Genomic DNA, 16,596 nt, shown 5'->3' with positions numbered 1-16,596 from the left:
GTGAGGTTGCCCTTTTTTTTATTATTATTTTGCTGTAAGAATTGTCTAGAATATGATTTGGGTTAAATACACGATCTTGTACATGAAAGTCAAATTCAATTTAGTTCAATTCATAGAATATCATAGCATGCTATATAATATCTTTATATTTTGTTGTTGCTGTTGCTATTGTTGTGTCTTTGTTAACCAAGTGCATGTTAAAATTTTGGACCAGAGCTGTAAATTATAATTTTAATGATGGAAAATCTTTAAATTCTCTTGTCGCTTGGCGGAGAGGAATTTTTTTTTTTAATTCTTCCCTGTGCTCAATAGGTTAGACTGATAGGTTTACAAGTATAACTTTTGTATTTGTATATAAAAGGCCTTTATTTGCTTGTAGTTGTAAGCTATACTATTCATAGTGCCCACGGGTTTTAATTTGATCCTAATGATTTACTTTCTTCCTTTATATTAATAATGCTATCTGATAATGATAGTGATAGTGATAATTAGTGGAAACGTTTGTATTGGATATACAGGGAGGTACACACTAAGTCTGATCAGAACAAATCTTGGGCCTATTTTATATTGTATTGTCTTATTTAAGTATGGAAACTAATCGCATATCAGCCTAGGAATGTCAGAATATTCGATAATAATATACAAGCTAAAAAGAAGAAAGAAAAAAAGGCCTATAACATTAACCATCAAATAACCAACTGCCTCTGTTATTTCTAATGTTTTTTTTTCTTTATGAGAAAACAATAGAGGATTTTCTGGGAAATCTTATTGGAGAACAAGAACAAAACCAGCTTAATATGCAGTCGGATCACAATTATATGTAAACCAAGAAGGATATCATTACGATAGTGATGATGATGATGATAATTCTGTATAAATAAATATTATAATTAAGCCTGGATATCTTGATCATGGATAAACCTCGAGTATATTTTTGATTCAGATAATTATCTATCACTGGTGTAGCCAATACACACTTCAATATATAATTGTATAATTAAACTATTCTCCTTTCAATTAAAGAAAAAATAAAGTCTGGATTTTTCTTTGGTTAATTAATTATTATTGATTCATCAAGAAATTGATTTTCTACTTCATTATTATTATTATTATTATTATTATTATTATTATTATTATTATTTTGGATTTAGCCTTGAAGGAGAATACATAATCAGCGCCGACCAAACAATTTTTATTTTATTTATTTTTTATCATATCACTGACGTGGGTAACGTACTAGAAATCCGGGAACACTTCTTTCAAAGATGTGAAATAAACTGACCCTACTTTCTGTCGGTGAGGTCATGTGTAAAGTCAGCAACTCTAGAGGGGTCCTAATTTGTCTGTCTTGTATGCCCAGATATTTGATACCACCCAAAAAAAAACAAGAACCAAAGCATTTGAGTCATTATTAAGTATCTAAAGGAGTATTTGCCATAATATTTTTCTTTGAGTGCCCTCTCTTCCTGAGGAGGAGGGGAAAGGGGATTGTAAGACCAACACAGCAATCAAATATATATTATAATATAATAATTTATTTTCCATGTTACATTTAACCAAATTATTATCCCTATTTTGCAGATAAACACACCCTCACCCCCGGGTTACAACAATACCAATACCAAACCCATACCCTCCTCCCCGTGATTTTATTGGGATGCATGGTTACACTATAGCAATTCCACAAATTTGGTGTAAATTATGCAACAGACCAAACTTTTTACTGACAAGCTGCACAAGGAGAAGTCTATAGAGCTATATGATTCTGTATTCCAACAACAACAACAACAAAAGTCGATCTTTAACCTATTTAGTGATCTTAACTTTTTTTTTCGATTTATATACATATATGTGTTGGTAAGTTTTACTATGTTTAATGCAGTACAATTCCCTTTAGAATTATTAACTAATATGATATTGAACTAAACTACAACTGTAGTATAGAATAGCTGCTTTTACAGCAGGTGTTTGATGATAAAGATTCACTCCAACACTAACCTGCGCAAAATAAAAGAAACAATCACAATAGTACATTTGCTGGTATAAAATTTCTATTAAACAGTACAATGAAAGTAAATAAAATGTTTGTTAATCTAAAACCACCATTAAGCTTTTTCTTTTCTTTTCTTTTTTTTTGATTTGGTCTCCAGGTCCCTAATCTATAATGACTAACAAAGGTTACAAATTATTGGGTAATACAATGTCCCTTTATTTTTATTATTTTATTTATTATTTTATTTATTTTTTACTGCGGTAGCCAGCAAAATACAGAAGAATGACTAGAAAATTTAATATAAGCTACTTGCACAGGAAGAAATAAAGAACAAAAGGTTTTCAAGGTTCAAGGTTCAAGGTTCAGAATTCAATAGAAAAAGAAAAGAAGAAGAACAATTCACATGATAAACCATACTATATACCCAATACCCAATACCCAAATCACTTGCAAGTAGCAATAACTAAAAGATATATCTATATATTTGTATGGTGACTTAATAATAATATTAAGCCTATGAGTCTCTAGAAGCAAAAATTAAATATATATATATATACAAAATATTCTAATCAATGTATACCTCATAACTCTTGATTTCTTTTCAAGAGATAATTTGGGTATAAACCAAGAGCATCTGGTTAAATAAGTTGCTATGCACTTTTGGTATAAATCATAAGCATATAATTTTAATACAACTTTCTCTTTCTCTCTCTTTATTTTTTTGCAAGGCAAGGAAAACGGTCAAAAGATAAATAATTGAAATCAAGTAAAATTAAATAAAAATTAAATAAAAAAAGGGGGGGGGGGGGAGTCAAATGTTGCTCTTTATTTCAATTGTAGGAAATACATATATATGTATATCATAGTCATAAAAAAAAAGTGCGTACGTAATACCCTTTCTTTTTTCTTTTTATGTCACCTTCTCTCGGTCTCGTGACTGATTTTGGCATCCTTATTTTATTTTATTTCTTTACGCATTGACCCAACACTGTTTTTGCACTTTGTTCTGTCTTTCTTTCTTTCTAATAAAATATTCCGTATTTCACACAAAAGAGAAGCGAATATCTTACCGACAGTACCGTCAAGCAAAGAAGGGGGAGCCATATTCCCAAAGGCTGGCAGCTCAAATAACAAACTACTACGTGTCAAGAGAAAGAGACATCAATGAAAAAGAAGCATTGTACATTCCTTCCTACTGCAAGTATGGGAAGTAGACCTGCCCAAATTGACGAAAGGCTCACCCACCGCATTATCTATGCGTTCTTAAATGAGGAATTCATAACGACCACCCAATCCGAGAGACAGCTGTGTGGTGAAGGTTTTGCTGTGAAGGCTCCAGCAATCCGTACCTTGTTGAAAGCATCTGGATTCACCTGTACCTTGGAACCACCTCCGAAGGTAAAAAACAAACCCCGCTATCCGCAAGCAGCGCTTGGAGTTCGCCAGGAACTACATAAACTTCACCGTAGATGACTGGAAGTGTGTAGTCTTCTCAGACGAGTGTAAGGTGAATCGCTTTGATTCTGACGGAAAGGGATGGAGGTGGAAGTTGAAGAAGTCGGCACTTAAAAATATAAGGGTAAGACTTTCCCTGTTCGTGCTGGGGGACACGTTATGGTTTGGGGATGCTTTTCGCCCAGAGGTCACGGAGAGCTTGTTAAGGTCAATGAGACCATGACCAGCCCAAAACATGTAGACGTTTTGGAGCCAACCAGCTCAATGAAGGAATTGTGGACCCGTTTCCGAAATGAGTGGGATAGCATCCCAGAGGAGATGGGCCAGAATCTTATTGCATCAATGCAAAGCAGAATGCATAAATGCATTTTGAAGAAAGGGTATCTTATTGCCGAAAAATAATAAACGATGTTTTATATCTATCTAGAAAATGGGCCACTAAAGGTTTTAGATTTTCTCTCTCTCTTTCAATAGTATATACATACGCGTGTGTGTGTGTGTATAGGACACTAACATAGTATATTGTACTTCTTTAATAGATGTTTCTGGATATATTAAAATTAGATTTAAGTAACGGAGGCTGTGAAAAGAATAAAAGGCAAAATGATTGGAATACACAACTTTGATTTGTTTATTATTTACTGTAAAAGAGAGAAAGAGCTTGGGAGTGAGTGTGCGTGAGTGTGCGTGTGTGTGCGTGAGTGTGTGTGTGCGTGTGTATGTGTATGTGTATGTGTATGTGTATGTGTATGTGTATGCGTGTATGCGTGTATGCGTGTATGCGTGTATGCGTGTATGCGTGTATGCGTGTATGCGTGTATGCGTGTATGCGTGTATGCGTGTATGCGTGTATGCGTGTATGCGTGTATGCGTGTATGCGTGTATGCGTGTATGCGTGTATGCGTGTATGCGTGTATGCGTGTATGCGTGTATGCGTGTATGCGTGTATGTGTGTATGCGTGTATGTGTGTATGCGTGTATGCGTGTATGTGTGTATGCGTGTATGTGTGTATGAGAGTGAGAGTGAGAGTGAGAGTGAGGGAGTGTGTGAGAGTGTGTGAGAGAGATTATTCGGCAATTGTATACTTTTCGTTCTTTTTGTGGCGAGTATAAATCATATCGCCAGAATCTACCAGAGATTCCAGCAACTCCTTGACCTCGACACAGATATCTTCATATGGAATATAGATCCCGTCCTTCTTGAGCTCATTCTTCACAATAGAGCCCATATGCCCTACTACAAACACATGCCGTGTATTTCCAGCTTCCTTAACACACCTGATTATGCACTCTTTTAGAATAGTGGTTAATTCAGGCGAGATCTTGGGGATATCATCCGAGATTTTAAGCCTCTTTTGGTTATTATTGTTGTTATTATCGTTGTTGTTGCTGTTGCTGCTACTTCTGCTGCTGCTGTTGTTGTACGAAGAGTTTTCTTCGTGTGATTCCTCGGCATCGTCTTGCAGTCTTTTTTCTAAAAGAGTGTTTACGGAATCGTGTGTTGGAGAGGGGATTGGGCTATCTGGAGCATCGAGAATCATTTCGATTTCATGAAACGATAGCTCCAGTGTTGAGAATGGGTCTTCGGGTATCATCGCTGAGGTGTGTTGTATGATTGACTTGTTTTGTTGTGTACTTCTGGATAAAATAGATGTATACAATAGTTATTTATGTTTTTTTTTCTTTTAACAAAGAAATTATAGAAAGACTTACAAAGAAAGAGAGGATTGGGTACATAGTGACATTTGTGAGTATTCTTGGGTGGCTGGGTAAGACAAAATAGCGTGGGATTCTTCAACGGCATCATTTTCAAGTAGTGGTCTCTTTAGTAGCTTCGAATATCCCTCGAGCATCTCCACATCAATAGGTGTAATGATTTTTGAGCCCTCGCGCCTGATCAGATCGGTCAAGAAACTACTGGGATACTTGCGTATTACGTTGGACCAGCCCATACGAGTCCTAGCGTACGAACAATATAAAAGGCCTATAGAGATTATTTATTTAAAAATAAATGAAAAGTCAAAAGTGTAATTTAGACTTTGGTCACACCCCACGCTTTAAAATCATGCTTACACTTGGCTCGGGTCATCCCTACATACAATAGTCGACTAAAGATATACACGTATATTGTAGTAGTATGAATTTAATATACATTCTGGTGATTTTAAAGTTATATTTATTATTTACCTCTCCTCCATCTTTGAGTCGACTCTTGAATGTGGGATGACCCCTTCCTCACAAGCCGCCACAAAGACGCAGGGCCACTCGAGCCCTAAAAAAAAAAGAGAAATAATAAAAAAGAAAAATATATGTCAAATAAATTAAGAAGTTCCTTGTAAAAAATACAAATAAATTACCTTTGGAGTTATGAAGGGTGCTGATGGTGACCTTCTGTTGATACATATTATTATCATTTTAAAAGCAATTGCATAGTTAATTATCGATTGTGTATTATAGTAAAGAATCATACCCCCTTCATAACTTCATTGGGCTCGAGTTGCTCGGGGCCGAGAGCAACAGCCTCCAAGAACCCAATGATGGGGTCTTGGTCGGGGGAGCTAGAATATATATATATTATAGACATTGATTCGGTTTAGTATGGTATGTTATTGTTTGATTTAGATTTAGATTAGCACATTTATGTAACGTATTTTCGGTTCTTACATGGCCCTAGTGGAGAGCTCAGAAATATACACACTTGCGTATGTGACGAGCTCTCCAACATTCTCCCACCGAGACACGAAAGACTCCGCAAATTCCTTGCGGAGATACTCTCTATAATCCGTCAAATCCAGGATTATAGAGAATATCTCTGGTAGTGGAGTCTAATTCAAATATATTCGATAAGTTACGGAAGATTCGTACAACGATAGTTATGTAGTTTGGTGAATATTACCTTTGTGTCAAGCTGTTGCTTGATATCCTCGAAAAGGTACAAGAGCTCGGTCAACGAGCTCTTGACCTTTGTGGAAAGGTAAAATCTTGGGGGCGGGCCTGGAGTACGGCCTGTAATCATCTTGATTACATCGATGACATTTATGCCATCCTCCAGGCACCGCCCCCGAAGATACTGAATAGTCGCATCGTTAATGCCCCGGTTAGGGACATTAACGATTTTTTCGAAAGATAAAAAATCCTCTGGATTGAAGCAAAAAATCAAGTAACCAAGGATATCTTTAACTTCTGCTCTTTCCACAAATTGTGGTCCACCAACCTAGAAAATATATATATTGATAAATTGATATTTTAGAGTGGATTTTTTTTGATGTTGCATCTACACTACAATATTTATATAGACAGAAAATAAAAATAAAGTTCTTACGACAACACAGGGGATATTTGCCAACATGAATGCTTGTTCAAAGTTACGGGTTAGATAGTTGGTACGGACCAGGACGGCAAAGTCATTGTAGTCAAACAGCCCTTTGGATTCATCCCGAACACGAATGATTTGTCTGGCAACCATATCGGCCTCTCCCTCTCCATCATCGGCAACCAAGACCTTTACTGGCATACCAACAAGATTGTCTGTACGGCAAGAGCGACTGTCACGGGAAGGATCAATCCGGACAACACTTCCGGCTGCCTCGATAATGCTTCCAGAGCTACGGAAACTTATGCTCATATGGATAACATTTATTCCAGAGAAATCATCATGCATCTTGGCAAAGTTGGCCGGGTCACCGTCTCTCCAACCAAACACACTCTGGTCTGGATCTATAGTATATATATATATATATATTTCATTTATTAGTTGATTGATTGATTGATTGATTGTCAAATATCCAAATAATATGTCATTTTATATTTTATATTTTTTTGGACTTTCAGTTTAAATAATAATTAACACAAAAATAATCTTTAAAGGTTTACCTCCAACTACAGTAACCTTCTTACGACCATATGCCATTGCTTTCAAAATTTGGTATTGTATGGTATTTGTGTCTTGGAACTATTGATAAGAAAATTAACTGAATATGCTGCTGTTTTTTTTTCTTAAGGAAAAAAAAATATCACTTCGTCAACGAGAATGTGCTCTGTTCCGTTCATGAGCTCGGGATGTCTGACTAATAAGTCTCTTCCAATAACCATCAGACTGTCAAAATCCTAATAAGACACAACACAATACATGTAAATAGGCTTATGTTGTATACTTTCTACCAATATGTTCTAACAAATAAAAGAAAGCAAGTCTTACGACATAGTTGAGTCGCAAAAGCTCCTTCTCGTAAGCCCTAATCAAATAAAAACCCGTGAGAATACAATGATCAGACTTTAGTTGCCTTTGTACCTAAACACATTTATAGTGTTCTGCTTGTTGGGAGAGCTAGAATGCAGGTCTGCATATTTCTTCACATCTAAACCCTTGTTACGAGCCTTGGATATTTCGTTAAAGTAAACATCTACAAAGATTATTTTTTTATAAGAAAAATATATATATACACATTCGTTTCTTATTCTTTATTTCCATGTCTCTCTAATATAAGCTGGCGTATAATTATACCTGGCTTGTTAGAACCTTCGACTTTTGCAAGGCGCAAGGTGTAAATGATCTTGTTGATTATATCACGACTACAAAACCACAAAATTAATGGTAATATCAGTAAACACCGCTTAGAAGCCAAAAAAAAAATCCACGAAAATCTTACCTTTTTTCGGGGTTGGCAATCATAAAGTTGCCCTTAAGTCCACAATAGTGGGGATATTTTCTAATCAATCGGGAACAGACTGAGTGGAAAGTGCCGATCATCAATTCCTCGGTTCTCTTGGAGCCCAATAATGCTTCGGAACAAAGGCGTTCCTTCATCTCCTTGGCCGCCTTGTTGGTAAATGTGACAGCTACTATACTTCTTGGCTCTAACTCGTTGGCAATAATCAACCAGGCAATCCGAGATGTCAAAACTATTACATTTTATTGTATTTGACATTTTGTGCACACACATATATATATATATATAAATAGCAATATCGTTGTTGTATACACACATATGGGTATAGATATAGAGATATATTAGAAGTCAACATTTCTTTGGGAAAAAATAATTAAAGTCACCGTAATATTACTCTTCTAACCTCGAGTCTTTCCGGAACCAGGTACGGCTAATATCTGGAGGGTTTCTGAGTTAGAGGTTGCAGCATTGTACTGGATTTCGACAAGTTGATTCAAGAAATCTAATTCTCCCATTTTGAATTGTGATGATCAAGTTAATTTAATAAAGTTATAAGTTTTTTTCTTTTCTTTTCTTAAAGAAGAGTAAGATAAATTTGAAAATTAGGTTAATAGTAGAGAGGGGTTTTGTTAAGTAGAGGAGATTTGTATCACAGCAAAATAATAATAACAATAATAATAACTGTAATAATAGTAATTATTTTTTATATGTTTCAAAATTTTTACTTCTTTTTTTTTTATTTCATTGCGACAAGAAAAAAAAAATGAAAAATTAAACATAAAGTCTGTTACCATAGAGATATATATTATGTATATAAAAGTTACATTTCAATTAAAGGTCTTGAAAAGGTGTACAAAAAATACTTGTTTATTTGGATTTTGTTATCAAATACTCTATTTCGCTCACAAAACAAGCCTAGAAATATAGTATTATCATATTTTTGGATTTATCTTGAGGGTAAACAAAAATGGTTGTATATATATATATATGTAGGTGTATGTGTGTGTGTACATCGTTAATACAATGGATACATTTATATCCAATATATATATATAACCCTGTCTTCTTCTCTTCCCCTTCTTCTTCTTCGTCTTCATTTTTTTGATACCTTCATCAATTTCTGGGATGGATTTTTGTGAACAAAAAACCAGATAAAAAAAGCCTCCTTACACACAGATATACACACACACACACACACACACATGAAAAAAAAACAAATAAACAAGACAGGTAGGCAGGTAATGAGCAACAAGAAGCGTTCGAATAGACTGCCTAGTGTAAGAACCCAGAAACCTTAGTCTTAGTCTTAGTCTTAGTCTTAGTCTTAGTCTTAGTCTTCGTCGTCCTCATTCTCATTTTCATCCTCATCCTCGTCGTCGTATTTCTCGTCTTTTTTCTCATCATTATTGTGTCTGTCTTCTTCCTCGCCTTCTTCTTTGTTATCGTCACTGGTGTGAAGAGCTGACCGTCCTTTGGCGGCAGACCCTTTTTGTCTTCGTTTGCTTTTTTTACTCTTGCTTTTGGGTTTGGGTTTGATCTTGTTTTTCTCTTCCTCGACCCGTTTCTTTATGCTCTCGGCTCGCTTCAGGGTATCTTTGTCCTTGTTAAACTCAAGCATGTCCATGATAAATAAATATACATCTTCAAAAAATTTGGACATAATTGAATGATCGACAGTTTCTATTTTATATATATATACAAAAAAAAAGGGTAAATTGGCGAGACATTACATTACATTACAAAACATAATTATTGTTATTATTTTTTTGATAGATATATAATTCTTACCATTGGAGCTCAAGTTATCTATGGCACGTACAATATGACGTTGAACATCAGATGTAACCTGAGGTGCCTGGCTCAAGGCCAATAATGTAGGAATTACATTATGACCTTTTTCTTGATCGTCTGATAGCATCAGAACGTGGTTATCTTCTACAAAAAAAAAGGGCAGACAGATAATATGAGCCTTTTTTTTTCTTTGAATGTGTTTCTATGGGTTTTATCCAAGAAAATCAAAATTAAACTCTAACAAATAAACACTAAAGCATATAATTGTTACTTGCCATACAAAGAAAAGTTTGCTAAACAACGGGCAACATGTCGGTGGATTTCTACATTTGCTTGGAAGGCAGTGGGTACATTACAAATGTACTTTAGAATATTTGGCTGTTGCATTAATTTGACTTGAGATTCCTCTGTTAAGTAGAAAGATATTTACTTAGTTTCTTTTGTTGACTCGAGAAAAAATAATAATTTATAATTATTATCATTAGTACTATTAGTATTTGGGTGGTACGTACGGTTGGTTGCAAAATTGGCCTATGCAAATATATATATATACATATAAAAGTAAGTAAAATCAGAATGACATCAATAATCTTCTCCCTATCAATTCATCTCTCTTTTCTTTATATGTTTTACTTACCAAGGCACAACACACATGCGATACTGTTGAATGGCTTGGTAATATATTCCCAGCCGTCTCTTCTTTGGGCTCCACTTCAAGTGAGTCTTCTGATGGTAAGCGTGCAATTATAGACACAAGAGCATCAGCACCTCCATTACCCAGCAAGGATATCTTGTATTTATCTAAAGCAAATAATAATAATAATAATAATCATAATCATATAAACGTCTTTAATATTGACCATCTTACTTTTTTTTTTGCTATTATTCTTGTTCTTACCATTTCTTAGGGACAGATAGGCCACTGACTTTGCCATGTATCTTTGTACATCGTCATGCGGTGATCGTAATAAACAAGCCAGCTTATCTGTTCCCTGCACTTGCTCAATAATACTAGGTTGATTGACAGCTGCTCAAGAGAAATCACATGCACACACACACATATATATAAATCAATTAAATTCAGGCAAAAAACAATGATAATATTCCTTCGTATATATATATTGGGCTTACGGAATCCACACAAATATGCAATGCTCTTGATGGCTAGACTTTGGATCAGGAACGCTCTATCATTTATCTGGCTGTGAGATTCGGATGATATGGATGACGCCTTTTCATTTGTGTTTGTGTTTGTGTTTTCATTTGCAGGTGCATTTGGATTTGGGTTTGGATTTCGATCTGCACCTGCATCTGCATCTGCCTCTTGTGCCAAAGACCCTCGATCTTCAAATATCGTTTGGTTGGCTTCAAATGCAGACAGAGACATGAGGCAATTGAACACGCCATCACCCACAACCTCCTTTAGACTGAGAATCCCTGCACGTGCAACCTGATACAGGACGTGGACACAGCTAATGATGATCTCCATATTCTTGTTCTGCTGTGCGTCGGGTGTTTCGTATATGGTCGTGTCTGTTGACGGAGTAGGGGTGGTGAGAGAGTTGTCTGAAGGGCTGATGGAACTAATAGAAACCGAAGACCTTTTGGGTGGTTGGAATCCCTGCTTGTCGAGGTCAGTGTAGTATTTGATGAGGTCGAGAAGAGGTGGAAGTGCACATTTTGTAATGATTACAGGTCGGATTGATTCTTAATTAGGTGATTATTATTATTATTATGATTAAATGTATTTAAAAAGAAGGAGAAGAGAAAGCATTAGAATATGTGTATATGTTTTGTAAAGACAAATATATATATATATATATATCTAAAATGGTCTACCTTTTTCTGCCAAAATTGCCAAGATGGTTGTAGTTAGGTGGTGAAGTTCTCTTGAAGAGGTTGATTTGCATAACCAGATTAAAGCATCGATTCCACCATGTGCCACAATATTGTGAAGATCGTTTTCTGAGCAGAATTTATAATTAGTTAAAGCCATTTGATTGTCGTTATCGTTATCGTTATCATTATTTCTTCTGGAGGTCCGTACCATGATCATTCTCAATCAATTCCAAAAGTCCTCTCACACCATGAACCTATACATAGACACACACACATACACACATACAGAAAAAGATAAGTTATATGTATACGTATTTGCGAATTGTCAGCTTATCAAGAAATTCTTTGTTTTGCTTTATGTAGCGCATTGTAGTGTAGTGCAATATAATTATTACTTGAGTAGTCACTCCATGGTCTTCGTCAATTGCATATGTCACTAGATAGGCCACATCGAAACAACTGTTACACACTCTAGCTGGTTTGGTACCATAACCCAGTTGTGGCAGAGTGACTTTGCGAGTAGAACAAGCATTACAGAATATGTTTCCACTAAACAACATAAAGAAGAAGAAAAAGAAGAGATATAAAAAATGTATAGGTAGAGAAACAGGTAAATAGGTAAATATGTATATAGATAAATCAGTAGATTGATATAGTGATAAGACAGCCAATTTGAAATATATATATATATATATATCTTATATGCATATAAAGAGGAGGATTCTTGTTTTCTTCAAAGCTGTGCATTTACCAGTTTCTGCAGTGATGCTAAAGGCATTCAGTATGAGATTCCTGGTTATTACAACCTTTCAAAATGGCCGAGATCACGATTATTTTTATCTTTATTATTATTGTTTTTTTGTTTTTTTTTGTTACTCACTCTTCGTTTCATGTGTCCAAAGGCGCTATTGCATGACTGACAGTGTAGGACGTCTTCGTCATTAACCCATTCTGGTCTTGGTAAAAGAAATGTGTCATGGTCAGGATGCATAATTGTAAGTAAGGAAAGATGAGACAGGAAAATAAAGGGACTTAATAAAAAAAAAAAAAAAAAAGAAAGAAAGAAAGAAAGAAAGAGAGAGAGAAAGAACATTGAGGATCATTAGTCAGTTCCTTTTAAACTAAAATACATCACATGATGAATGACCCTCAACCAACTTTCCACTCCCTTCTTTCCTCTTTCCTTTTCAACTTATCTCATCTCATACCTTAATTCTATCCAACTTCACACACACACACACACACAAGTCCTCCTTTTTAATATCAATACTATTGCCTTTCTTTATCAATTTCCAAAGTCTTTGCAAATCTTGAAAGACTGTACTAAGAAAAAAAAAAGGTCTTTCATGCATGCATAAATATATCGTATTATTAAAATAAGTTGGAAATCGTACACCATAGTAATGTATATCGTTTGAATGTCTTTAGAGAATGAAGAGAGAGAAAATATAAAGAGAAAGAAAGAAAGAAAGGCTAATCGAGGTTGGTTTGTATGTGAGGAAGGAGTGTATGAGAGAGAGAGAGTCTTTTTTTTTTGGGATTATATTTGTTGTTGTTAAAATTAATATTATCATTATTATTATAATTATTAAAAGCAAGTATAAAGAAAAAAGATAAGAAGAAGAGATAATGATCTGTTAGTTGGCAGAGATTTGATGGTTAGATTCCAGTCCGTCCTTTGTTTCAACCTTTGATTCTTGTTCATCCTTCTTATCCAAGGTACTGGTGTCCTTATCTTCTTCAGAAGCCTTCACTTCCTCTGCTCTATATATGCATACGTGTTAAATTATTGAGTCATATTATTCTATAAATCTTACCTTGCTACCAATACTGGCGCTAATTCTGGTTCTTGTTCTTGTTCAATCTGTGGTTCTGTTGCTGTTACTGATGCTGGTTCTGGTTCTGGTTCTGGTTCTGGCTCTGGCTCTGGCTCTGGCTCTGGCTTTGGCTCTGTTTCTGTTGCTGGTGGTGATGCTGATGATTTAGATGATGCTGATGCTGTTGTTGTTTCTGTTGGTTGTGATTGTGATTGTGATTGTGTTTGTGGTTGGGGTTGTGTTGGTGTTTGTGGTGCGCCTGTCAAATACTGTTCAGTGGCAATTGCACCAGGAAATGTGTACAATCCATCCCGCCAGAACTTGACTAGTGGGTTTTCTGCCACTGCCAGATTCTTACTCTCTTGGCTGAGTGAACTTCCGCCAGGTAATTTGGGGTGTTTGAGATCCCAGTCTAGCAGTCGACAGAGTTCGTTCACAATCACGTCTGACTCTCCCAGGAGTTGGACGTCAAATGTCATGTGGGTTATAGGTGTACGGTTAATAAGAATTTGAGGGACACTGTGAGGTATCTGAGACATGATCTCTGACACCGGAGACACCTTGAGTGATGAGCCAATGACAATCAACAGATCGACCTTGTTAGCATCCACAGCCAACAGTTGATCGAATTCAGCCGGAAGACGTTCACCAAAGAAGGTAATATCCTACAAAAAAAGAAAACAAACAAACAAATCAATCAATCCCATTTCTTTATCTATACTTCTTGTTTTATGACACAGTAATTATAATAAAAATACTAGGGTTCTTACTGGTTTCATGATAGACATTCCGCGATATTCGCCAGTATATTCGCCATCGTCGTCATCGTCGTCAGAATTGTTACTATTGTTTGGCTTTGGCTTCGGTTTTGCACTGGCTTCCTTGGCACATTTATGACATGGAGGAACTTTCTAATATATGTCACATTTAGAACACACTATTTACTTTTTTGATTCCAAAGAAGAAGAAGATATATATATATAATTTCTTACCTGTTGAAAGATATATTCCTCAATCTCCTTTCCTTGAACTTTATGTCCACACTTGACACAGCTAGCAGTTGCAAAACTACCATGGCAATTGACAAGATTCTTGATACCAGCCTTGTGTTCGAGTGTGTCGATATTTTGTGTGTAGTTTCTAAGAAGCTTTCCTCGATCTTCTACCATCTTGACAAACAGATGGCTGGGGCTTGGTTCGTAGTTGCTTGGATAGAGTTCCTTGGCAAATGAATAGAAGATCTCTGGACTATCTCGGAAGTATTGAATGTCAAACATCTGCTGTGGATCCTCGAGTTCGTATTCTTGGAGTCTGGCATAAATGCCGGTTTCGGATCTGAAGTCGGGAATGCCACAGGACACAGACACACCTGCGCCAGTGACGATCATGATATTGGAGCTGGTGCGCAAAAGGTCGACGACGTCTTGGAGTGTGTTGACATTGGTGAGCCGGTTACGTTTGCGGAGGTGGCGATTGACGACGCTGCGCAAGATGGGAAGTAGTTCCAAATCTGTGGCTAATATCGCGGCTTTAGGATGCTGCAAAAATTTATAAAGCAAACCCGGTTTACAAACCAGCCAAAGACAATTTGTGTGCGTGTACCAAACACAGATACACACACGCACACGCGCACACGTTCAACTTGTACTTCTTCTAAATATTATCCCATTTTCTCTCTCTCTCTCAATCTCTCTTATTTTCCCTTTTTTTTTTATAAAAAAAGAAGAAGAAGAAGAAGATATTTATATATTTAGATTATAGTTGTTGTTGACTTACCATGACTACTCTGAATACCTCCAATAGTTTTGCTACAGACACCTTTTCTTCAATCACATAATGCTCAATAAATCGAGTGAGACCCATTTCGCGTGCCTTGTCTTGAATTTCTTCGGCTTCTTCAGGTGTGTAACTTGTCCAGAGTGGTTGATAAAGCCCTTCTTCTTCCAATCCATCGACATCGACGTCGCCGTAGCTTTCATTGTCCACATCGAATGCTGGATGGTCTAGGAGCATGTGAACTCCGCTACTGCTACTATCACTATCAGTTCCTTCGGCCCAATCCTGGTCCGAGTCTTCGTTGTAATTGTCATCAAAGTCGTGGTCGTTGATAGTGGCGTGAGGTGACACGACCGGTGGAGCAGCGGCCTCATCACACAGGATGTCTTCTTTCGGCAAACGGAGCGGACTGACTGATGGAGGTGATGTGTCCTGTGCGTCTACTATTATTATTGATTAATGCTTAGCACAAAAAAAAGTGTCTTTCTTTCTTTCTTTATTTATATATATTTAAAATATAATGTTGCTTTCTATTTACAAGAGTATAAATTCCTTTAAGCATACAGACACACACACATACAATGAGAGAGTGAAGCAGAAAATATAGAGATTTATATATATACTCATAATTGTTTGTGTGCGTATGTGCGTATGTTTTTGTGTATTTTTTTTCCAAAAAATAAAATACCACTAATAAAGCAAAATAAAGCATATACGTGTATATAGAAGAGGTATAGCAAATGATACTAGTACTGGTAGAAGTAGATATAAAGGTACATATATATATATATATAGGTAAAAAGAGCCCAGTAGTGGCAATAACGATAATTATAAAAGTAGCAGTAGTTATAGTATAGTTATATAGATAAAAAAAAAAAGAAGCAGAAGGAGCAGAAGGAGTAGGAGAGGAAGAAGAGGAAGAAGAGGAAGAAGAATAAGGAGGGATTACCTTGATTGGAATGTTCTAGTTTGATGCGCTTTGGAGACCTAATGGGAGACGCCAGCGAATTCCCATCTTGATGAAGTACAAGCTCTGGGTTGGACAAGTCATCTACAGTGTCTTGATTGGTACTCATCGCCTCTTTTTTTATTAATTCTTTTTTTTCTATGGGCTTCGCCTGTCCTGTGGGGGACTGAGATCCGTAAACAACTGTGAAAAGAAAAGTCACATAAATGAAATGTGGGGGTCAAGTTTATTATTTTTCCTTGCCATTAATATTTCTTATTTCTTATTTCTTTTTTTTTATTATATTAT

The 16,596-nt window shown here is 36.0% G+C and overlaps 5 protein-coding genes across 5 annotated transcripts; 2 read left to right on the top strand and 3 right to left on the bottom strand.

The window, feature by feature from the left end:
* Positions 1 to 3,157: 3,157 nt before the first annotated feature.
* Positions 3,158 to 3,850, top strand: PHYBLDRAFT_144355 (hypothetical protein; the record flags this gene model as incomplete). Its single annotated transcript, XM_018431197.1, has 3 exons — positions 3,158 to 3,391; positions 3,420 to 3,500; positions 3,572 to 3,850. The coding sequence occupies 3 exons, from the start codon at positions 3,158 to 3,160 to the stop codon at positions 3,848 to 3,850; spliced, it is 594 nt and encodes a 197-aa protein (XP_018293043.1).
* A 282-nt stretch (positions 3,851 to 4,132) lies between these two features.
* On the top strand, positions 4,133 to 4,366 carry PHYBLDRAFT_89967 (hypothetical protein; the record flags this gene model as incomplete). The annotated part of the gene is made up of 1 exon (XM_018443741.1): positions 4,133 to 4,366. A coding segment is annotated over one exon (234 nt), but the record flags the coding sequence as incomplete, so codon positions are not given.
* A 149-nt stretch (positions 4,367 to 4,515) lies between these two features.
* Positions 4,516 to 8,633, bottom strand: PHYBLDRAFT_167328 (hypothetical protein; the record flags this gene model as incomplete). Its single annotated transcript, XM_018435626.1, has 16 exons — positions 4,516 to 5,086; positions 5,162 to 5,432; positions 5,522 to 5,556; positions 5,636 to 5,720; positions 5,806 to 5,839; positions 5,919 to 6,006; positions 6,113 to 6,273; positions 6,345 to 6,662; positions 6,771 to 7,165; positions 7,322 to 7,400; positions 7,466 to 7,555; positions 7,647 to 7,683; positions 7,740 to 7,851; positions 7,953 to 8,020; positions 8,098 to 8,350; positions 8,522 to 8,633. The coding sequence occupies 16 exons, from the start codon at positions 8,631 to 8,633 to the stop codon at positions 4,516 to 4,518; spliced, it is 2,709 nt and encodes a 902-aa protein (XP_018293041.1).
* Positions 8,634 to 8,961: 328 nt separating this feature from the next.
* On the bottom strand, positions 8,962 to 12,739 carry PHYBLDRAFT_78888 (hypothetical protein; the record flags this gene model as incomplete). Its single annotated transcript, XM_018443397.1, has 12 exons — positions 8,962 to 9,798; positions 9,907 to 10,053; positions 10,185 to 10,316; positions 10,422 to 10,440; positions 10,547 to 10,710; positions 10,808 to 10,936; positions 11,041 to 11,616; positions 11,749 to 11,874; positions 11,957 to 12,002; positions 12,144 to 12,297; positions 12,500 to 12,516; positions 12,629 to 12,739. The coding sequence occupies 12 exons, from the start codon at positions 12,737 to 12,739 to the stop codon at positions 9,449 to 9,451; spliced, it is 1,971 nt and encodes a 656-aa protein (XP_018293040.1). The 3' UTR covers positions 8,962 to 9,448.
* A 1,209-nt stretch (positions 12,740 to 13,948) lies between these two features.
* On the bottom strand, positions 13,949 to 15,470 carry PHYBLDRAFT_98431 (hypothetical protein; the record flags this gene model as incomplete). The annotated part of the gene is made up of 4 exons (XM_018444051.1): positions 13,949 to 14,230; positions 14,336 to 14,476; positions 14,558 to 15,103; positions 15,348 to 15,470. Coding segments are annotated over 4 exons (1,092 nt in total), but the record flags the coding sequence as incomplete, so codon positions are not given.
* Positions 15,471 to 16,596: the final 1,126 nt, after the last annotated feature.

The sequence above is a fragment of the Phycomyces blakesleeanus genome, assembly GCF_001638985.1.
Source record: "Phycomyces blakesleeanus NRRL 1555(-) unplaced genomic scaffold PHYBLscaffold_8, whole genome shotgun sequence".
Lineage (NCBI taxonomy): Eukaryota > Fungi > Mucoromycota > Mucoromycetes > Mucorales > Phycomycetaceae > Phycomyces > Phycomyces blakesleeanus.
Note: the sequence above shows the minus strand (reverse complement) of the source record. Positions and strands in the feature narration are given on the sequence as shown.